The sequence below is a fragment of the Crocodylus siamensis genome, chromosome 4 (assembly GCF_052110815.1).
Source record: "Crocodylus siamensis isolate JL-2025a chromosome 4, ASM5211081v1, whole genome shotgun sequence".
Classification (NCBI taxonomy): domain Eukaryota; kingdom Metazoa; phylum Chordata; order Crocodylia; family Crocodylidae; genus Crocodylus; species Crocodylus siamensis.
In genome coordinates, this window is record NC_143398.1 from 209,166,121 (window position 1) to 209,190,450 (window position 24,330).

At 42.8% G+C, this 24,330-nt stretch overlaps 1 protein-coding gene across 10 annotated transcripts in view; it reads left to right on the top strand.

Moving 5' to 3' along the window:
* Positions 1-24,330, top strand: part of LOC149867521 (sodium channel protein type 1 subunit alpha) — a 176,689-nt gene that overhangs the window by 78,080 nt on the left and 74,279 nt on the right. For 3 of the 10 annotated variants that reach the window (XM_090045575.1, XM_090045570.1, XM_090045569.1), the window contains 10 exons: positions 237-300; positions 3,188-3,329; positions 3,510-3,716; positions 4,376-4,681; positions 5,451-5,798; positions 8,108-8,240; positions 9,483-9,721; positions 17,675-17,848; positions 19,975-20,331; positions 21,166-21,651. In XM_090045575.1, coding sequence (XP_089901701.1) covers positions 237-300; positions 3,188-3,329; positions 3,510-3,716; positions 4,376-4,681; positions 5,451-5,798; positions 8,108-8,240; positions 9,483-9,721; positions 17,675-17,848; positions 19,975-20,331; positions 21,166-21,651 — 2,456 coding nt within the window. Of the gene's footprint in view, positions 1-236; positions 301-3,187; positions 3,330-3,509; positions 3,717-4,375; positions 4,682-5,450; positions 5,832-8,107; positions 8,241-9,482; positions 9,722-17,674; positions 17,849-19,974; positions 20,332-21,165; positions 21,652-24,330 lie in introns of all 10 variants that reach the window. The other 7 variants (XM_090045566.1, XM_090045565.1, XM_090045574.1 and 4 more) reach the window with 3 other exon arrangements.

Here is a 24,330-nt window from a genome sequence, read left to right on the forward strand (position 1 = left end):
ATCCTATTGATTTTGGAAAGGTAAAATCATGCCAATCAACAGCAACAAAAAAACTATCAGATACCATAACATTTTTCTACTCAACTTTTCAAGTTGACTCGGTAGGGCAACTTGACTAAGCTTAAGATTTTCTCTTCAACTTTGTTTAAGTGAGTATGGTGTATAATGGTGGAAGATATATTTAGTAATTTAGAATGACTAAATCTTATTGTTTTTACATTTATTTTTCTAAACAGGACATTTTTACTTTCTGGAAGGGCAGAATGATGCTCTGCTTTGTGGAAATAGCTCAGATGCTGGGTAAGGACATATTTCATTACGGTTTATTGTCCATCATGGAAACAGGCTTTATCATCTTCAAATACCAAATATACCCAGTTCTAAGACAAGGTTATTTCCTCCCGTTTACCATGGAGGGAAACCCTCTTGTCCTAGAATCAAATATGAGGGCCAGGGGTGGGGGAAAGCAGGAGGCTACTATAGCTTGGGCTCAATCCCCTACCCAGGGTCAGGGCCATAGCCACAGCTACTGCCTGCCCCACCCTATCACCTTGACATCCCATCATCTTCCCTCTGTAGCCTCTTCCCCCACCCCCTTCCTGTTCTTCACATGACCTCTGCTGCCATTCCTCCCCCTCTTACTCTTGCTATGTGCTGGCAGGCTCCATCCACACTGCAGTAAAGGGGTAATGCAGCCAGAGGCACAACTGCTGTGAAGGCTGCGCTAGGGCTTTGCCCAGTGCACCAGGCTAGAACAGGGATGCCTCAGGCCTGCCAACACAGAGCAAACCTAAGGAGGTGAAAATGGGGAGCAGCAGAGGCTAGGTGGGAAGGGAAAGCCAGGGAAGCAGAGACTGGGGGGAAAGGGAAAGTAGAGGCAAAGGGTGGAGGGGGCCCTAAGACTTCATGGAGCAGAGGTGGCAGGGAGACCGCCATAAGCCGGGGGCAAGTTGCTTGACCTCCCCACACCACCTGCCATGTTCACTGCTTGCCACCCTGCAGTTAAAGATGACCTTACAATGATTAGGTTCTCTACATGGAAAAATACAAGAAATGTGTATATTTTCCACATATAGTGTCTAATTATTTGGGGGTGGCGGGTATCTTGATTTCTAGGTCAGCTTTGATTCAGGTAAATATGGCATATAGCATTAAGGAATTTGAGTGACCAGCCATTTCACACTTTTCCACTTTAGAGATGTTATTAGGATTTGATACAAGTTATTTGAACTTGGACTTGAGTTCCTGGTAACATCTAGGCATCTGGTCAAGACAGTGTTGTCTCTGTTAAACACTAATTAAAAAATATTAGTATTTACCTAATTCCTGGCTGGTTAAGATATACCATTTTTTACTTTATTCCAAGATGAAGTTTCCCCCCTTATTTAATATGTCTTAGAATCAAGTATGAGGTGGTGGGGAGGCAGGCAGCCCTGTGGCTCTAGCTCCAGACCTGACATGGGGTCAGGACCAGAACCACGGCTTCTGCCTATTCCCTCCCCCCAGCCTCTGTCTTCCCAGTTCTTCCCCACTGCAGCCTCACCCCCACCATCTCTGTCCCCCCACCACCATGCAGTCTTTGCCTCCTCACCCCATTCCAGCACCACAGGCTCCATCTCTGCTTCAGCCTGGGGCATGGAGCACATGCTGGCTCAGGGGAGGCAGAGGTTGGTGACAGGGTTGGGGGGAAATTGGAAGGAAAAGAGGGCTGGGGAGCCTGAGGCAGCAGAGGGCCAGAGACAGTGGAGAGATGGGCACAAAGGGGCAGGCAGCAGACGGGAGTAAGTGGTAGGGGGACAGGTGGCAGGAGACAAGGTTTGGGGCTCAAGGGACAGGGATCAAGCTGCATGACCACCTCCAGTGCCTGCCCTCCCTACTACTTCCCCCACCACCTGCCCCACTGCTTGCTCCCTTATCACCTCCCCACAACCTGCTGCCACACTGGTTCCCCCTACCACCTTCCCCCTCTGCTGTCTCGCCCCCTATCTGCCTCCTCTATCACTGCTTTCCCAGCTGCAGCAATGCAGAGGATGAATTTAAGATGACTCTGTAATAATTAGATTCTATACATGGAAACTATCACAAATTTATACATTTTCTATGTATAAAATCTAATTATTGGGGGGTCATCTTAAATTAAGAGTCGTCTTGGATTTGTGTAAATGATAACAAAAGCAAAGGTTAGAAAGGTAAATGCCTTTGCCACATTTATGCTGAGAACTGATGAGTATCAGAATAGTAAAGGGACATGGAGAGGTGACTGTATTAACAAAGATCTGAGTTTGTGATTTGGATTAAATGCGGCAAGTTAGGATAAAATAAATATTAAAATGCTGCTAATATCAAAATGCAAGTCAGGATTGCCACTTCCCATTGATCTTTGATATTTTTACACAATATGTTTTTTAGCTGCTCTTAAAAACAATGGCTCACCTGTAGCTCACCACCTGGGAGTTGCCAGAGGGTGGCTGCATAGGACACTGGGCTCAGCAGCAGCAGCTGGGTACCTGCTCCTTGTCCCCTCTCTCAGGTTTTCACCACTGGCCGAAAAGCTCCAGTTGTGGCTGATGGCTTCTTGGGAACCTGGGCCTGGTGGCATTGGTGGTTGGTCCCCTACTTCCAACACCTGCTCCAGGTCCATGTTGGATACCTGGGGGGACCAAGTAAGTAGAAGGGGCTGGAAGAGGGGACCCACCCACCACCACCACTGTCACTAGCCCAGCACCCCATGCAGCTGCTCATAGCAGCTTCTGGCTGGAGCAGGGCATGAGTGGCCTGGGACTTCCCCCACCCCCAATTAGCTGGTGACAGTGACAGCAGTGGGCAGGTTGCCCCTTCTGGCACTCCCAGCTGTGGAGGAGAATGAGGGAATATGAAAGGAAGGGAGGTGCTGCTGAGCGCCGGACTGAAAGAAGTGCCCAGAGCAGAGGTGAGAGGGGTGGGGGTGGGGGTGAGGATTTAGGACGTCACACCTGCTTTGTGAACACAAAAACAGTCCCCAGTAGCTGCTGCCGTGGTGTGATCTCCCTGTCAGGGGGTGGGGGAGGTGCCAGCTACTTCCCCCACACCCCTTTTTCATAATGCTAGATTGACCTGTGACTATTTCATAATCCTTAACTTCTGTCAGTAGGTGACATGGACTGATCCTGGAATAATTATAAAATATCTTGTTCCTTTCTCTGTGTAGTCAGTGCCCAGAAGGATATGTATGTGTAAAAGCTGGTAGGAATCCCAATTATGGCTACACAAGCTTTGACACCTTCAGCTGGGCATTTCTGTCTCTGTTTCGACTGATGACTCAAGACTTCTGGGAGAACCTTTATCAGCTGGTAAGAACATTTTGTAAAAAAAAAAACCCAACAAAGCAAAGTATTTTTATCTTATTGAATTATACAAATGGTCTAAAATAAATTAAACTATTACATCTCATAGAATCATATTTCTGATGTAGAAGGCAGACTGTGCTCACATAGTAACATTAATAAAGCTCTGTTTATTATTACTTCCAGACCCTACGAGCTGCCGGCAAAACATACATGATATTTTTTGTTTTGGTGATTTTCCTGGGCTCTTTCTATTTGATTAACTTGATACTGGCTGTTGTTGCCATGGCCTATGATGAACAGAATCAAGCAACCCAAGAAGAAGCAGAACAGAAAGAGGCTGAATTTCAGCAGATGCTCGAGCAGCTGAAAAAGCAACAAGAAGCAGTTCAAGTATGATTTAATTTTAAGTATTTGTCAATTGATTTTTTTTCCCCCATTTCTTATTGTGATAGTGTATTCACATGAGTTTTCTATGCATTTAGAAAGATTTTAGCACTCTAGTTATAGGTATTCTCTCTAATTAATGTGTGGGTCCTTTTGCCTTCAGGAACATATAGGACAGATGTTTTCCTTGCTGGGAATCAGGACATTCTACTAGGAATAATTTGGACATGTGGTCCAGAAAGAAATCAAAAGAATGTGAATGTTATTTATTATTGTTTGTCTTTATCCCAGGGGCATCCACTGTGTATAAATTCTGATCTACTCACACAAAACAATATACAATACCTGCCCTGGCGTCCTTACAATCAAAAAAGAGAAACAATACAAAAAGGGTTGGGGGTAAGTGGTGGGGGGTGGAATGATCAAAATGTGCACGCATTTAGACAGAATGCATCTACCATTTTGTTTCTGCCATTGATATCACAAAGAGTAAGGGTACAGAAAAGGGGGAAATAATTTGAGGAGAGGACAGCCACCTAAAAAATCTTAAGAGTTTCCTTCAAAGGCTTCTTCTGCCAGGGCTGCACTAGAATATTCTCTAGAAGTTAAATTGGCAGTGGTAAAGTTTAGCACATTAGCCAATAGAAATATTTGTGGTAATACAGCAGGCAGCAGCGGCGGCAGCAGCAGCATCAGCGTCAGCAGAGTCGAGAGAACCTAGTGCAGAAGGCGGGCTAGGAGGACTCTCAGAAAGTTCTTCTGAAGCATCAAAGCTGAGTTCAAAGAGCGCTAAAGAGAGGAGGAATAGAAGAAAGAAAAGGAAGCAGAAAGAGCAATCTGGAGGAGAGGAGAAAGATGAGGATGAATTTCACAAATCTGAATCAGAAGACAGCATCAGAAGGAAAGGTTTCAGATTCTCTATTGAAGGGAACAGACTGACATATGAAAAGAAGTATTCTTCTCCCCACCAGGTATTGTGTAATTCTGTTATCAAGGAAAATATAAATTTGAAGCATCATGATCTATCACAAAACTGCTGCAATACCACAGGCACACCAGTGAGATTGTATTGTTTGAAGAGTTAAGGCACTGAGCTTTTATTTAAACTTGATTATCTTAATTACAGCTTCCAGTGCTTCAAGAGAAAATTTCGTAACTGTCATGGACATCCCTTTGAAAATACCCAGATAGAATTCATGGCAAAAAACTTTATTAAAGATATTTTAAATCAAATTGTAATATTTGATGGAATCATGATAGAAGTCCATAGGTTGCTTTAAAATAGTATAAGATGATATTGGCTGTTCACTTCTATAGATTTCTTAGAATAATTTCTGTAGAATCCTGTTAGCTTAATTCCTATTAAATGTTATAGAAGAGTTCCATACAGATCCCCATGGATTTTGCTTTTTCTTTGCTGATCCAGGTTTTGTGAATTGGGTAAAATGCTATTTTTGTGGCTGTCTGTTTTAGTCTTACCTTATAACAAATTATTATCCTTCAGTTGTTCCATACTAAGAATTAGTATTGATTTCAACAAAATGTTGAGTTATTCAGCACAAGCAATTATAATAATAATAATTATAATAATATATTATAATATTTAATATTCTCATAAAATTCTTCCAGATTTATTTTTAAAATCCAGTGTAATGAATACATATGAAAATCTGACTGCTGTTGATGGAAGCACCTGTTAAGGTTTTCCACTAATAATTCTGTTCTATTATTTTCTTGTAGTCTTTACTGAGCATTCGTGGCTCCCTTTTTTCTCCAAGGCGTAATAGCAGAACAAGTCTTTTCAGCTTTAGAGGCCGAGCAAAGGATATAGGATCAGAGAATGACTTTGCTGATGATGAACATAGCACTTTTGAAGACAATGACAGCAGAAGAGATTCTCTGTTTGTGCCACGTAGACCTGGTGAACGACGCAACAGTAACATTAGTCAGGCCAGTAGGTCATCCAGGATGCTGGCGGTGTTTCCAATGAATGGGAAGATGCACAGTACAGTCGATTGCAATGGGGTGGTTTCCCTGGTTGGTGGACCATCTGTTCCTACATCGCCTGTTGGACAACTTCTGCCAGAGGTGATAATAGATAAACCAGCTACTGATGACAATGTAAGGAAGTTTTAAATAGTTCAGGCATGGTGGCCTTTTCTTACTGCACCAGCCAGTGTTTTCTACAGAATGGAATCCCTCAGGAATGATCCCTGGTTGGTCAAGCTGTGAATGCTCCTGCATCTTGTAATATCTTTAATATACTAAAAAAATAAGCATAACACTGAAGAATCTACTTACAAATATTCTTAGAACTAACAAGTAAAAGCATCAAATTAATGTACAAAATATTATATACCCATGAAAATATGCTGGAACTCACTTGAGATATTTGATTATGTCAGATAAGATATCTTACAATTAAAAAGGGTATATAATAATGGTACCATATAAATTCAGTCAACATGACACCTCACTGAATGTAGAGAATGTTTTTAGCTTTCTGCCATATCAGTCTTATTGCCATGTTATAACAGTGTAAATACAGCACTATCACACATTTCTAATTTTATATTTCTCCATTTTATGATGCATTCCTATAGTCAGAAAATTTAATAAACATTTCATTGAAAGATCACATTTATGCACACACATTCAAACTACAAAAGCCTGTGTGCACATATGTGTTGTCATTGTATTTCTATATGGAACTAGGAAAATATTATTAACAAAATATTTGTTTAGCTTATTTTAAGATTGCCCACTTAGAGTATCTGGAAATATACTGGCATGGGGAAGCATGACAAAAGTCAGACTTTTTTTATTTGTTGCTATTTAAGACTGGATAAAGAGCTTATAATTTTACAAAAAAAGCAAGACATTAAGTCTAATCTATTAGCAGAAGAACACATGAGCAAGTTGCAAATGTTTTCTACAATAATATGGTATAAAATTTTGATTTTGTTTCACTCATTTGTCATTCGGTTGCTAATCCATATGGCACATACAGATGTTTGGGGAGGTTAGACTGAGTTAAAAATGGCCACCTGATCTACTTAGTTTGCCCAGGTGCAGACCTTATGCTTAAATCCCTAGTTAGGTGGATCCAAGTGCAAACTGTACAGAAATTCAGGACAGTTATATAGGTCTAAAAGTGGTTGCCCCAATCTAAGTTAACCCTATTTCTGAGGTAGTCTAAATTAGATTGGGTTGGCCATTTTTAAACCAATCTGTCCTGAACTTCTGTACAGTTTTCTGGTTGCAGCCCTAGGAATGTACTTTCCCTACCCAAACCCCTGGTGACAATCTATTTTTAGCACCCCCTGGCCTCTCTACCCACTCCCAGATGGATAACCTCCCCCACCAGGGGCCAGCTAGACTCCTCCCTACAGAGCTCACCAAACCCCCCATCCTGCAAGCCACTCTGGGTTCTGGTTTTACTGGCGTTTACCAGTGCCAGGACCTGAGAAAGTAAATTGGGCTGGGGGGATGGGTGGGAGGGATGTGGAGAATGGTTGGCTGGGAGAGGTTGTTCATCTCTGGAGGGGACAGGGGGTTAGGTAACTAAAAATAGCTCCTAGGACTGGGGGTGGGGGAGAGAACCTTCCATTCCCCCAAGCCCACCACAAGCTCCCTTGATCCTACCAAGCCCTCCTGGACCCCAACAACTCCCCTGCAGACCTCACTTGCCCCCCTGATTCCCTGTATAGACCTTGTTAGCTCCCCAATCTCCCCATTCCCTCCCATGGAACCCACTTGCCCCCCCTAATTTCCTTCTGTGGACTCTTCCTGATCTCCTGAGCCCTCCAATCCCCACCCCCCACAGACCCCACCACCTCCTGATCCTCCTGCGGAGCCTGCTTGCCCCCCATTCCCTTTGAAGATGCCTCCCTAATCCCCCTCATGAACCCCACTACCCCCCAATCTCCCCTATCCTCCCCACAGACCCTACCTGTCCCTGGAATCCCCCCCAATCCCTCTTGGAGCCTTCTTGCCCCCCAATCCCTCCAACTCCCCTGCTGCCCCCCATCCCAATTTACCTTAGGTCAGGTGGCCATTTTTAACTCAACCTTACCTCCCCCTAAGCTCCCCCAGATGTCTGTATATACTCTTAAATTGTTGAATACTTATTTCATTTTTATTAAACAAACACTTAATGTACTGAACTAAGGATATCTAGTAACACATCATGGTAAAAGACAAGGATTTTAAAATAAGTCTTCTCTAATATATTTTGAAAATGCAAGGTTATTAATAAATAAGAAAAGTCTGTCAGGACAATTAAATCAAATGAAATTGCACGAAGCATGTATTCAAATGTAGTGCAATTCATTGTAGGGTCCACAGTTTCTCATTATTAAAGGTGCTGATCTTATCTACTATTCATTTATTTGCAGGGCACTACTACAGAAACGGAAATGAAAAAGAGAAGATCAAATTCTTTTAATGTTTCTATGGATTTTCTGGAAGATCCAGCTTTAAGAGAAAGAGCCATGAGTATAGCTAGCATACTTACAAATACTATGGAAGGTATGTTCTATGTTTAATTTAAAATATAATATATTCTGATATTAGATGTTTATAAATGTATGTTCTTCTAAAATGTAAATATTTTAAAACAGATTAATAGCTAATGCCAATGGACATGACTTTTACATTTCTTAATGAAAAATTTATATTTAATTGTTTTGTAACTACTTCATCTCATGTGCTTCCTAAGCAGAGGGCATGCTGGGCTGTGGGCACCCAGCTGTCAAAATGCTGGTGAGGGGGGAGCCCAGGATCAATACGCTAGGCTCCTCCTGCAGAGATAAGTAGCAAGGCATGATGTGGAATCAGGGATCAAATTCCAGATTGCACCCCTGCCATGTGCATATGGCAGGAAACACATTGTTGTGATCAGGGATCAGATTCCATGGTGCTTTTAAATGAACTTGTGCTAGGGGCTTAGTATTATTTTTGTTTGCATGCATATGGTTATGCCTTTAATAGCATTGTCCAGAGATATAGCTAAAGGTTCTGTGCTAGCCGAAGTTCTTGTAAATTATTTTTTTCTTGACGAAAGATTGAAAATTACTTTCACAACTAATACAGTAAAATCCCTGTTATCTGGCATCCTTGGGGTAAGGAGATTGCCAGTTATGTAAAAATTCCAGTTATCTGAAATAACCCAGCAGGGGTTTTCAGATAACATGGAGTGGGGGGAGTGGCCACATGTGGGGCAGGGGACAGTGGTGTGGTGGTGGCCACATGCTGAGCAGCAGCAGTGCAGGGTTGTGGATGATGGCAGTGGTCGCCATGTGCAAGCTTTCTTGCCCCCCACCTCCCCACTCTGCACCTTGGCACATGGCTGGAAATTCCAGTTAGTAGAGTGTGTGGGTTGGTAAAATCCCAGATAACAGGGATTTTACTGTATTTCAACATAATTAATTGAAAATCAAAACCCTTTACAAACCAGAAGAACAGTGAGTAGGGAAATTGCCACATTAAATTACTTATCTAAAATGCTTGTTACAAGTATAGAGGATGAAAGGTGGAAAGGTCTCAAGAAAACTGTCTTTTATATAAATCTCTTAAAGGAAATATACAAAGGAATCTTATGGAACAATTGTACAAGATTTGTGTTCTTTGTTTAAATAAGATTTGTTAAAGTTTAGCCAAGATTGGCAAGATGAAATGATAGATCTACTTTATTTGGAAAAGGCTACTGACACTGTATAGTATGACATTCAGTTATTCCACGTATTTATTTTACACTTTTTTTCCTCTTAGAGCTTGAAGAATCACGACAGAAATGCCCACCGTGCTGGTACAAATTTGCAAACATTTTCTTGATTTGGGACTGCAGTCCTTATTGGTTAAAAATAAAACATATAGTCAATTTAATTGTGATGGACCCATTTGTCGATCTGGCTATTACTATTTGCATTGTTTTAAATACATTATTTATGGCCATGGAACACTATCCAATGACACCAGAATTCAATCATGTGCTTTCTGTTGGAAACCTGGTAAGTCTATCTATTTGTCGTGTGACATTTGCTTATTTTTTTTGGTTTCAAAAGTTACACAACTCTGTTATATTGTTAAACAATGTAATTTTATATTTTTAAGTGTGTATTTATTGGTCACTAGAAATATCTGTATGTTAACACTTTTTAGAGATGTCATATTTTAACCTTTCCTTGCATAACTTTAGGTTTTGACAAAATCAATAAATACAGATTAGCAACCTGAAATAAACCTTTATTAAACACATTTCTTCTCATATCTATTGCATAATCAGAGGCTAAACAAGATAAATTATATCTGGGGGTGCAGACAGAGGTAACATTTGAAATGTTGCAAACTACAATGGCCATGAAATGTTTCAAAATTGGAGTGTTTCAGCTGTAGACAGACATTACAGGCCCTTGTTGCACTTCCCTACTGAAGCTCTTCAAAATTAGCACAGTGGCATGCCAGGAAGCACAACAGAGGATTCAGTGAAGTGGTGTTCTGGTATTGGAAACTTTTATATCCCAAAGCTGAAATGATTAAATTGTCATAGTAACACAGGATGGAGAGGGAGCTCCTGGGTATGTGTAGTGAGCATGATGTCATATAATCTCCCTCATAAATTTATCAATCTCTACCTTTAAAAAGTTAAGATGTTTACCTACACTACTTGAAAGCTGTTCCAGAACCTGATTGCTGTAATGGATAGGAACCTTCTTCAGATCTCCAGTCTGTATTTATTCATGGTAGTTTATACCCATTTGTTTTTGTGCCAACAATGTCCTTTAGCTTAAAAAGCCCTTCTCTTCCTTTGATGTATTTATAGATAACAATCATGTATAAATCTTTTGTTTGTTTTGCCTGGCTAAACAAGCCAAGCTTTTCTAATCTCCTCAGGTAAGATAAGATCTCCATGCTAGTAGTCCTCTTATGCACCTTTGCAATTTCACTTCATCTTTGTCGAACATAGGTGATCAGATTTGTACACAGTACTCCAACAAGGCCTCACTAGGGACTTTTATATGACATTAATACTAAGTATGGACAAATGTACTTTTTAGCTACTTTGGAAGTGAAGGCTGTGGAAAGCTATTGTTTCAGAGTACATATCAGCTGCTATGATCTACTTGTTATATTTGCATAAATCTTTAGCAATGGAAGTTAGCTAAATTACCCTAACTTCAACCTTGTATGAAACAGATCATGCAGATATAGAAGTTGCATTGTAATAGTTTATATCAGCATCCTTTGATTCAGTTGTTATGTTTGTCTTTAGACTATTTCTTCAGATCCTATGATCATATTTGCCACAGCTGATCACATTGGCATTTTAGTCAACTTCTGATCATTTAGTTATACATCCAAATCCTCTTCCTCCACAACTATTTCCAATAGATGAATTCCCATCTTACAATTTACACCCCAGGGAATTATGTGCAGAAAAATTAAAAATTATGTGCAAAATTAATTAATTACTGTTTTAGGTTTTTTTTTTTTACAAATTAAACTAAACATAACACTATCTGAACCTTCTTAGAAATATATGCAGGTACTTGCGTGTAGGGTGGGTGTGAGGAGTAGTTGTGGATGCATGGTGGGTGCGAGGGGGTTTGTGAAGGTGGGAATGGCTGTATGGGGGGGTTATGATGGGGTGTGGGGGGGGTTGTGCGTGGGTGTGGGTATGGGAGTGTATGGGATTTGTGGGTGGGTGTGGACTCCCCTGCCACATTCCCCCCCATAGCTCCACCACCCCACCCTTCCATGCACAACCTGTCACCCCCACCCCATGCACAGCCCCTGCTGCCACATGCCCCCTGCTGTACAGCCCCTGCCACCATATCCCTCCCTATGCACAGCCCTCACCACCATATATCCTCCCAGCACAGCCTCTGCCACAAGCAGGCCCTTGGGCACAGCAGGCAGCACCCACAGCATGTGGCTCTGGAAAATCCTGGGGGCTGCACATGGCGGCACAGAGCCAGCCTGGTTCGGCCTACTGACAGATGCCTTCAGGCCAGATCTTGCTGGCTCCATGCCAGCATGTGGGGCTCACGGCACTGCATGAGGGACTTATATGCAGCCCGAGGCACTCAGCTGTAGCCATGCACTGCCAGGGGCTCTGTCTGCCCCAGCCAGGGTGCTGTGAGAGCCTACTACTAGCTGCTGCCACCAGCAGTAGGGGCTGTGCACCATGTGGTGGGGGTTCCACACACACCCACAAACCCCCCCCACACACACATCCACCCCTTCTCCTCCAGGGAGGAGCTCCCTTCCCATGCTGCAGTCTCCTGCACACAAACACCTTCTCCTGAAGCTGGAAAGTCCAGTCGCCAACCCTTAACAACCAACCCCTGAGATTTAAATGCTGCCCCACACTGAGGAGTTGCAAGCATTGGCTTTAATGGGCTTCAGATGGGAAAGCAGGAACACAATCCCCACTCCCCCTTCCCATGGCAATTTAGAGCCCTGTGCTTGCAATCGCCACATGAAGGGCAGCAAGTTTGTTCTGTGGTGCCATGCATAGGGCTGAAGGGGCTGGCAAGAAATGCAACATAAGTCATTAGCAATGTGTAGCAGGGGTTCATGCTGGTGCACTCTCACTCCCTGAGATCAGCCGTGCACCCCCTGGAAGCACCAGCCATGAAACTGGAAGTGTCGACAGAAGTACACTTCTAGTTTCACCACTGGCTCAGCGATCAGCCACTGCCCCCCTCCCCAGTCAGCAACTGGCCACTGAGGGATCCCCTGCAGTCAGTTATCAGCCATGGGGGAGCCCTCCCATTCGCAATCTGGTGACCCCCAGACTTGGGAGGCACCAGTCGCCCATGGCATAAGTGATGCTTCAGCCCCAGAAGTACAACTGCACAAATGGCTTGAAGTGCCATAGGGGGAGTAGAATTCCTACCTCCCTTCAGCAGTCCAGAGCCCCCATGCACAGGTTACAGGCACCAGCTGGGTGCCATATTGGAGGGCACCATCCACATGCAGCACTTCAAAGTCAGCACGCATCCAGGAGGGGCACACATCCAGGAGGGGCCAGCAGGGGACTCCATGCTTAGGAGCAACCAACACGGGTTCATCAGTGGCAGGTCCTGTTAGACCAACTTGGTGGCCTTTTACGATCAGATCACCAGATCATTAGATGCAGGGGTTGCAGTGGATATAGTCTTCCTGGACTTCCGGAAGGCTTTTGACACTGTCTCTCACCCCGTTCTCATTAAGAAACTGGGGGACTGTGGTGTAGACACCCACACAGTCAAATGGGTCACCAACTGGCTGGAGGGCTGCACCCAGAGGGTGGTAGTGGATGGGTCCTTCTCAATCTGGAGGGATGTGGGCAGTGGGGTTTCGCAGGGCTCGGTCCTTGGGCCCACACTTGTCAACATCTTCATCAGCGATTTGGACGAGGAGGTAAAAAGCACCCTGTTCAAATTTGCTGATTACATTAAGATGTGGGGGGACGTGGGCACACTGGAAGGATGCAACAGGCTACAATCAGACCTTGGCAGGTTACAAGGGTGGGAGGATGAGAATAGGATGGGTTTTAACACTGACAAGTGCAAAGTGATGAACCTCGGGAGGAACAACTGGCACCATACCTACAGGTTAGGGAACTCCCCTCTTGTCAGCACGGAGGCGGAAAAGGATCTTGGGGTCACCATTGACTCCAAGATGAACATGGGCCAGCAGTGTGGAGAGGCAGTTAGGAAGGCCAACCATACCTTGTCATGCATCCACAGATGCATCTCGAGCAGGTCCAAAGAGGTGATCCTCCCCCTCTATGCGGCACTGGTCAGGCCGCAGTTGGAGTACTGCGTCCAGTTCTGGGTGCCACACTTCAAGAGAGATGTTGACAGCATGGAGAGGGTCCAGAGGAGGGCCACTCATATGATCAAGGGACAACAAGGCAGGCCCTATGAGGAGAGGCTACGGGACCTGAACCTGTTCAGCCTCCACAAGAGAAGGCTGAGGGGGGATCTTGTGGCCTGTTATAAACTAGTCAGGGGGGATCAGCAGGCACTGGGGGAGTCACTGTTCCCCCGAGCACTGCCAGGAGTAACCAGGAATAACAGTCACAAGCTGGCAGAGGGTAGGTTTAGATTAGATATCAGGAGGCGCTACTTCACGGTCAGGGCGGCTAGGGTCTGGAGTCAACTTCCAAGAGAAGTGGTGCAGGCTCCTACCCTGGGGGTCTTTAAGAGGAGGTTAGATGAACATCTTGCTGGGGTTGTTTGACCCCAGTATTCTTTCCTGCCATGGCAGGGGGTCGGACTAGATGATCTGCTCAGGTCCCTTCCAACCCTAGAAACTATGAAACTATGAAACCTGCAGCTTCACACATAGAGGCTGCAGGTATGGACATTCTTAAGAGCTGTGTAGGAGAAAAGACATTCCCCTGTGCACCACACTGTAGAGTCCCATGCCTTCAGCCCTTTGCACAGGCTATAGGCTCAGAGATCTGAAGTGTTGCATGAGGAAAAGCTCCCCACTCACAGGACTTGAGAGACCTCAGCTGTGGCTGTGGTGTCAAGGCTTCTCACAGCCAGAGCCCCCACAGCACTACAGGCAACTACCCCACACACACCAGGGCTACAAGCCCAACTCTGACTGGTATGGTAGGTGCCCAGCTGTCTATAGGCAAAATCCTCCCTCTGTAGCCATAGCCAGGGCTCTGGATATGTTGGCAGAGGCACTGCTCCAGCTACCCACAGCTCCAGACAAAGTCTCTGCTTCATGGTCCAGCCATAAAAAGACAGCAGACCTACTCTGGGTCTGCTATCTGATATCCTGGGTGCGCTAGACACTAACTGTGTACAAGATGCTAACTGTGTAGTAGTCTAGTAATGCTGTGCAGTAGCATGCTGGGCAAAACCCATGCTAATATGCTACTGTGCAGTAATATTAGGCTACTTCTCAGTTAGTATCTGAAAAAAAACCATGCACTGGTGCTACTGTGCAGTAATGTGAGTTACTGTGCATTGATTTAGTACTTGGTTACTACAGCACATAATGAATGTGTAGACTACCCCTGAGCACTGGAGGGGCATTTGGTGGAGGGTTCTCTTGGGCTACCAGCTCATCAGTCCTGACCTGTACCTTTGACTGCTGTCACCCATATGCATGAAGAATTGGGAATCTGAAAAGTATGCTGAGATGTGTGCTCTGGGTCCCTCTGGCTGGGTGCTTTTTGTGTTGCAGGTTGCTTGCAGAGCCTTTAGACAACTCTTTGAATGCTTATATACTAGTTTCAGCCCATTTGAATTTCAGTCTTAGGTGGTTGAACTTCAACTGGTTGAATTGAATGCTTGTACACATTCCAAGTATGTGACCTTGCACTTTGTATTATTGAATATTGTCCCATTTGTATGTATCCAGTCTTCAAGATCACCTTACAATTCTTCTCCTAATTCCCTGTAGTCCATCTTCTCTATCTTAACTGTTAGCATGCCAAGTCACACTGTATCAAATATGTTACTGAAGTCTAGATAGATGAAATCTATGTCTAGAAAATCTGTTATCTATTTTGAAGGAAAGCTATCAGGCTAGTCTGGTAAGCTTTTGTTGCTTTTTATCTCTTTTTCATTTTATTTCCTTGCCTTTAATTATTCTTTCCCCCAATATCTGTTTGAAAACCTTGCATATTATTGGGGTAAAATACTTATGTAATTACCTGGAATACATTTTTCCCTTTCTTAAATATATACATTAGATTACCTATTTTCCAATTATATGGCACGAACCTTGAGGTGATGTACATATTACAGATGTCTGCTGTACTTCATAGAATCATAGAAAATTAGGGTTAGAAGGGACCTCAAGAGGTCATCTAGTCCAACCCCATGCTCAAAGCAGGACTATCCTCAGCTAGATCATCCCAGTCAAGGCTTTGTCTAGCCATATGTTAAAAACCTCCAAGGATGGAGATTCCACAGCCTCCCTGGGTAGCCTATTCCAGTGCTTTACTACCTACCTGGTGAGAGAGCTTTTCCTACTATCTAACCCAAACTTACTTTGCTGCAACTTGAGACCATTGCTCCTCTTCTGTCATCTGCTACCACTGAGGACAGTCTAGCTTTGGTTTGGAGAGAGTTTTGGTGAGCCCCAGATCAACACCCCGAAAGCTAGGCTGGGCCAGGCCAGGTCAGCATTCCATTGTCCCCACCTGCAACAACTCACCAAAACTCCATAAGTGGTAGATTACTAAACTGGTCTGGCATTAGCCTAGTAATATGGGTTTGTCAGTGGCCATGACACTGGCAGTAGCGGCTGCTGGAAGGAGCTGCCACCCTCCCCAGAGCTGCTGGGAAGCAAAGTCTGGCCACTACCACCCTAGTCCTGCTGCATGCCTGGGGGTGACAGGACCAGCTGCACATGCCATGGCCTGGGCTGCCCCCTGCATGTGGCTGGACAGGGCCAAGGGATGTGCAGCAGGCTGGATGAAATCTTTTGGCAGGCCAGATCTGACCTACCGGACATAATTTGCCCACTCTGGTCTAGCTCCATCCTCTTTGTAACCATCCTTCAGGTAGTTGAAGGCTTTTATTAATTCACCCTCAATTTTATCTCCTCCAGACTAAATAAGCCAAGTTCCCCTAGCCTCTCCTTGTTAATCATGTACCCATGTCCTCTAACCATTGCCCTCTGCTGGACTCTGTCCAATTGGTCCATATCCTTTCCATAGTGGGGGGCCCAAAACTGGACAAACTACTCCAGACAGGGCCTCACCAGTGCTGAATAGGGGAATCCCCACAGTTTGTACATGTGTATTACCAAGTCTCCAGCTTCTTGTGACAATTCTTTTAGAATTCTGCAAGAGAGGTAATCTATTCATCACCGATCTCATTATATTAGGTTTGAAGCTTGCTTTTACCTCTTATGATAATTTCTGTTTCTACTTTCGTTCTCATTAGATGTTTTGCTTTTACTCTCATGGCTCATATAATTGTCTTTTTTGAAAACTGAGGCCAAATACTCATTTAGTATTTGAGCCATACCTAGATAATCTTAAATCTCCTTATATTCTCACTGTATAGTGGCTTTGCCTCTTCCATCCTTGTTCTATTTTTATATTCATATATCTGATGAACCTTTCACTAATTTGGATAACTCCCACATTATTCCTACACTTCTTGTTTTCCAAGATGTAATTTTTTTCCATTCCTTGTCAGCTTTCTGTTTATTCTTTATATATTATATATTATGTATATGATAATGTTGTAATAGTAATACACAATAGTAAAACTGCATATTATTAATATTTAGTTATAATGTTATACTATTAGTTCCTGTAATATATCATATATTATATATAACCACTTCAAAATAGGGATAGGATAGGATTCAGTTACAAAACTTTATCAGAAGCTACTGTAATTAAGCTACATTTAATATTAAATACTAATTAGATCGTGTTATTAATTGTCCATTACAGCCAGTAAAAACACACACAGTAAATTCTCACTTTGCTTAAATGGTTATAATTTCTTTTGTCATCAGTTAGTGCATATTGTCATAGCTCTTTTGAAGTCAATAAAACTATACCAGTAAAGGATCTTCACTTGAACAGGTGTTAAAAGAGGGCCTATAACAGCAGAATATCATGAATGATATTCTAAGGACACCAGTGTGTAATTTCTTGGAAATCATCCAGTTGCATACTGTGAAAACCACTTTTGTAATATTGTAGTACTATAAAATTGGAAAGAGCCAGGCATTCTGACTGAGTTAAAATTGAATTATAAGCATGCAATTTAAGTAATTGCTTTAATGTTAAATTAAATTCAGTTTGAAGAGAATCAGTTCTTGGTCCATGCTCCATTTTTAGGGAAAGAAAAAGTACTGAGTTAGTTTTTATGAATAGCTATTTTAGAGTGGATTAATTGCAGATATGTAGGTAAATATAAAAATGTGCACAAAAATAGAATTAGCAATTAACCACTTTCTAATTAAATGCATTTTTAATTTAGGTCTTCACTGGGATCTTCACAGCAGAAATGTTTCTCAAGATAATTGCTATGGACCCTTATTATTATTTCCAAGAAGGCTGGAATATTTTTGATGGGTTTATTGTAACCCTTAGTTTGATTGAGCTTGGTCTTGCAAATGTGGAAGGACTGTCCGTTCTTCGTTCATTCAGATTGGTAAATATATGGCTAAAATATTACATTTTACAAATGTTCTTGTAACACTAACTTTATTTCAGTTTTGTGCTTGTTTTTTAACCAGATGAATATTACTTGATAGGGAGTAGTCAACACAGCTTTGTTAAAGGGAAATCATACTTCACCATCCTACTAGAGTTCTCTGAGGATGTCAATAAGCAGGTGGATTGGGGTGTTCCAGTTGACACAGTATTCTTGGACATCCAAAAGGCTTTTGATAAGGTCCCCCATTAAAGGGCTGTTAACTAAGTTAGGAGTCATGGGATTACAGGGCATGTCTATTCATGGATTAGAAATTGGCTCCAGTATAAAAAGCAAAGAATGAGTATAAATGGTCAGTTTTCAGGATAGAAAAAAGTAAACAGCAGGGTCCCCCTGAGAGCTATGCCGGGACCAGTGCTGTTTGACATAAATGATCTGGAAAAAGGAGTAAATAGCAAGGTGGCCAAATTTCCAAATGACACAAAATTCTCAAAGTGGTAAAGTCCAAGGCAGACTGTGAGGAAATACAGAAGGATCTGGCATGATTGGTCAAATAGGCAACTAAATGGCAAATTAAATTCAATGTAGATAAATGTGAAGTGATGCACTTAGGCAAAAAGACCCCACACTATACCTATACTATGATGGACTCTACTTTAGCTGTTAGCGTACAAGAAAGAGATCTGGGAGTCACTGCAGACAGTTTTCTAAAAAACATCAGCTCAGTGCTCAGCAGCTATCAAAAAGGCAACAAAAAATTAATTATTAATGTTGATTATTAAGAAGGGGTAAACAAAAATGGAAAGTATCGCCATGCTCCTTTATAAATCCATGGTGCATCCACACCTCAAATACTGTGCCCAATTCTGGTCCCCACACCTCAGAAAGAATATAGAAGAACTGGAGAAGGTACATAGAAGAGCAACAAGGATGATTAGTGTTATGGAGGAGCTTCCATATGAGGAGAGGCTAAAGAGGATAGGCCTATTCAGTTTAGAAAGAGATGCTTGAAGGGAGACATAAGGGCTTACAAAATACTAAATGGCAAAGAGAAAGTAAATAGGGTTTTATGATTTACTCTCTCACACAATACAAGAACTAGGGGTCACAAAATAAAACTAGTAGGTAGTAGGGATATGCAAAGCGGGCCCTATTCGATTCAGATTTGACCTGAATTGAGGACAGTGATTCGATATAGACACAGCTTGAAATGTTTTCTCTACATACAACATGGTACCAGGTGCAGCTTGTGAATGCTGTGGTGCTGGGGCAAATGCAGCCCCCCTCCCCCCCAGCATGCTCAGCAGTGAACCCAGGAGGGTTCCAGTCCACTTCTGGGTCCACCGGGGAGGACACAGGGGGTCCCCCTGGGCTCCCCCTGGCTCAGTGATCATCCATGGGGGGACCACAGGTGCCCACCCAGACCCAGGAGGCACCAGTCACAAAGCTGGGGGTGGGGAGGGGTGGCAGCACACTCTCCAGATGAATTGATCCAGAGGGTTCTAATTTGATTCAGAGAGATTAAAGGGTCCTCTGTTTCAATTTGGATTCAGAGATTCACCCACCAAATCAATCTGAATCTCCACCGAATTGAATCAGGGATCAATGCTTCACACAGCCGTAGTAGGTAGTAAGCCTGAAACTAACAAAAGGAAGTTCTTTTTCACACACAGTATAACAAAAGTGTGGAGCTCATTGCCATCAGATGTGGTAAAAGCTGAGAGTTTAACTAGATACAAAAAAGGATTGGACAAATTCTTAGGGGCAAATGGAGTGTCCCACAGGAGTGCAAGGCCCCCCCTCCAGCATGCTCCGTGGTGAACCAAGGAGGGGACTGGAGGAAATTCTTAGAGGAAAGGGACATTAGTAGTGATTGAGCATGAGAGTTAGGCATACAGAATCTGAATCAGAAGTTCCTAGACTTTAAATGCTGGAGGCTGCAAGTGAGAAAGGAACAGTGGAAAAAACCCTGGTTGTTTCCAGTTTACTCTCCCTTTCAGCATCCATTCTCTGCCACTGAGTGACTTTTCTGTGCCAATATATTTTCACAAATTAATTTTAAAACATCTTGTGCTTTCAATAAAATTAATACTCACAATGCTTTTCTACTCTTTTTTTTTCAGTTACGAGTTTTCAAATTGGCAAAATCATGGCCAACACTAAATATGTTGATAAAGATCATTGGTAACTCAGTAGGAGCCTTGGGGAATTTGACCTTGGTGCTCGCCATCATTGTTTTCATTTTTGCTGTGGTTGGTATGCAGCTATTTGGTAAAAACTACAAGGAATGTGTCTGCAAAATTGCAATTGACTGTGTACTTCCACGCTGGCACATGCAAGACTTCTTCCACTCTTTTTTGATTGTGTTTCGGGTTCTGTGTGGAGAATGGATAGAGACCATGTGGGACTGTATGGAGGTTGCAGGCCAAGCTATGTGCCTTACTGTCTTCATGATGGTCATGGTGATTGGAAACCTAGTGGTATGTAATTAAAAAAATTAAAGATTATTCTGTAAAAAATGGAGGCTCAGTCTTGAAATGTGCTAAGCACTCTGGCTCCTGTTCAACAAAGCACTTAAACAAGAAACTTCCGTCAAGCTACTCAAGCGATTGACGTTCACCTTAAGAGCTTTCTTGGACTGAGGTCAGAATGTTCTGCACCATGCAGGATCAAATTCCTGTTTTGTAAAAAGGGAATAAGCACTTAGCCATGTTCTAGATGTTTGATCTTGATTACTTGAAAATACTTGGTGTTTCAAATAATTTTCAACCTGTTGGGTCTTCATAAACCATTTGCTCTGAATTTTTTATTATATATGGTCACCTATCACAACTGCTATAATTTGTGATCTCTGATGAGATAAATGAAACTTCTTTAAACAGTGTGGTGGTAATAAATAACAAATTCTTTGTCTGAATTGTTAAATAAATAATATTTTATGCCAATATTCACAAATAAAAGTTCATTTTCACATAGTTGGCAGTTGACAATAAATAGGCCCCTAAAAAGCATAGCAAACTATATTTACCGCTTTCATTTATCATATTTATGAATCACTCCTTTATTATGTGGTTTGCTCTTCTTCAAATAATCATTACTTAAAACATACTTTCTCTCCAGAGCAATTTGGGTAAACACATTTATTAATGATCTAATCCTCCATTATTTGATTTTTTGCGGGGCTGGGGCAGTAGTGAGGGAGAAGTGTGAAAATCTGGGCCTTTATTCTTATGCTTCAGATAGTGCAAAGTATTATAGCAGTAAATATTTCCACTGAGGTAAATTTAGGGTTTATTTTCTATCTTCCCTTACAGGTATTGAACCTATTTTTGGCTTTGCTGTTGAGTTCATTTAGTGCAGATAACCTTGCTGCCACAGATGATGATAATGAAATGAATAATCTTCAGATTGCTGTAGCAAGAATGCAGAAAGGAGTAGATTATGTGAAAAGAAAAGTCCGTGAATTCATCCAAAAATCTTTTGTTAAAAAACAGAAAGCTTTAGATGAAATCAAACCACTTGAAGATTTAAACAACAAGAAAAACAGCTGCATTTCTAACCACATGACAGCAGAAATAAGCAAAGACCATGATTATCTTAGAGATGGGAATGGAACCACGAGTGGCATAGGCACAGGCAGCAGTGTGGAAAAATACATCATTGATGAAAGTGATTACATGTCGTTCATAAACAACCCAAGTCTCACTGTGACGGTACCCATTGCTGTCGGGGAGTCGGATTTTGAAAATTTAAATACAGAAGAGTTTAGCAGTGAGTCAGATCTGGAAGAAAGCAAAGAGGTATTTAAATGTTTCCTGTCCGTTTAACTTTTTTTTTTATTTGATAATTTTTCTGATTTTATCAGCATAAATTAGTCGGTTTACCAATGAGGTATTGATAGTGACCTGCATATGGAAAAAAGTACGGGAAAGTAAGTAATTGTAATGAATAACAATAAAGATACGGCCTTATAAGAGACTCAAAGGGGACATATAATAAAAAGGGATGAAAGATTTCATCCCCATATAGGCCTGAATTGGCTTAGAGGATGGGGCCAAAGGATGGCAGGAGTAGTTTTATAAAATGTTTCTTCCTTGCATATCCTGAGATGGTTAGGAACTGCTTTAGCTTCCCAACAGGCTAATGTTTTCTACAAGCTATTTATGCTTTTAAGAGCTCATTGCAGAAACTAGTGACAGATAAGCACAACAATACACAATCACACTCCTACTTTTTCCAGAACACCCTGGACATGTCTCCTGCATTAGGAATCATACTAGGTATATCATGAATTGGATCTTTGCCACTCAGGAAAGCCCTTGCTTCATGGGAGTTTCCCAGGAGCTGCAATGCAGGGATGAACAGGGCTTAGAAAAGACCTTATATCTAGAGTGGGATAGGTGTATGAGGAGCAAGGGTACTTTGTCTTTTAGATAAAAGGATTTTTTAGCTATTGGAATCATCAGCTTTTCTAGATCAAGATTAATGAAAAGATACTTAATGTTGGGCTAGTTATAACTGAGGACTTATGCTAATAGAATAGAACATTGCCATAGGACATCTGTTGCTAGATCAGTGCTTCTCACTGTTTTCAGTCACAACACCCCTCCACTACTTTTTTGAATACGGCAGCATTCCTGGTAGAGAACTACTGTTGATTCTGTTTCAATGGGGTGCTGCTGCCTCCAGGTAAAATTTCTTGTGCACCTGCTGCACATTCAGACCAGTGAGGGCTGTGGCATGTGCACAATCTGCCTGCATTAGGGCTGTCTGATAATATGCCTGGACATGTGGGTATCAATTGGAGTTTTGCTGTTGGCTTTAATGGTGTACAGATTTTGCCCATGACTTTTATCAAAGCGTGGCCACAGTCAAGGATCAGCTTCTGAGCTGTAAGCCAGCCACAGATTCAGCCACACTTTGTTGACCTAAAAATATCTGAAGTTAATTTGTAAGTGATCTGACAGTATGTGACTGTAGTATAAAGATGGCACATATTAACCTTAAACTAGCTATCTGGTGATCAGTAGAAAGCCATCTTCTTGATCTGGTAAATTAACTATGCTAATCTCTGCCATTGCTGGATAGGCATCCAGACCTGATTCAGCTAGTTTAAGGCTAACTTGACCACCTTAAGGCTTTTTGGCACTTTTATCTAATAGCTGATTCAATCAGCTGTTAGATAAAAATGCCAAAGCAGTGCCACTGAAGTGCCCAATCTGTACAGATGATGCAGAGCTTGGTCAAAGTAGCACGCTGCTTCTTCCATATATTAAAATCATCTTTGCTCCTTGTTAGATGCTGGGCAAGCCAGGTTCAATTAACATGTTGCCTTTTCTGGGCTTGGCGCAGATGTGGTATGGAATTTAACCTAAAGTGCTGTTTTGGGGTTTTTTAAATATCTGCAAGCATCCTGTGGGCATTTGTACACGTGTGTGCGCTGCACCATCAGGTGCTTTTAAAAGCACTGGGCGCTGAGGTGCATACATTTGTATAAACAGCAAAATGCTCATTAGCACTGATAAAATGGCAGCAGTGGGCTTTTGAACTAAAACGCATCGGAGTTGTTTTAGTTCAAAAGCACACCACCATCATTTTCTGCGCACTAATGCACATTTCACTGTTTATACAAATCTACGTGACACAGCACCAAGTGCGTCAGCTCGCGTGCTCTGCAGCCTTGAAGAATCAAGTCTGTGTCAACGTGCTGGATTTCTGGCACATCAGAGCAGACAAAGGTACATATATAAATGCTCTATGTGACCAACTTAGTTGGGTGAGTGATACTCAGAGATCCTGGTTTTCCCTAATAAAAATAATCACAAATTCTCTGATAAAAACCCTGAAATCCATTATTAAAATAAAAGGCCCCTCACTGACCCCCAGAGCCCTGCTGGTACCCCTCACTCCCTCCCACAGCTCCCTGGCCCTGCTCATGCTTCTCACCCCCACTCCACCACAACCCTCTGGCCCTGCTGGTGCTCTTCACACCCTGCTACAATCCCCACCAGCCCTGCTCATACCCATCACCTGCAAGCCACAACCTCCTGCCACCCCTGCCCCTACCCTACTGGAGGGTTCCCCCAGCTGTCAGGACTATAAGGCCAGAGACGCAGGTCCACAGCCCCCTGTCCCCAGCAGGAGGTGGTGGCTGCTGCAGCAGAGTCGACCCCAGCTCCCCCTTGCTTCTTGCCTGCTGCTGGCTTGGGCAGGGTGGGCCTGGCTCCCCACCTCTGTGTGCACTCCCGGGGGCCCCAGATCTGTGCGCACAGCAGCAGGGAGGGGCACAACCCCATGCCGCTGCCTCTGCTGGTGCCATGCCTGCTGGGGATGCATCACCAGGGCAGCACAGAGCTCACAGTGGCAAGGGGATCCCCACATGGCCCCACTGTACTCTGCAGCACTGTGTTGCACCTGCTGGGCTGTAGAGGTCTTGGAGAAGGCAGCAGGATGACAGCCTGAGCCCACAGTGAGCAGTA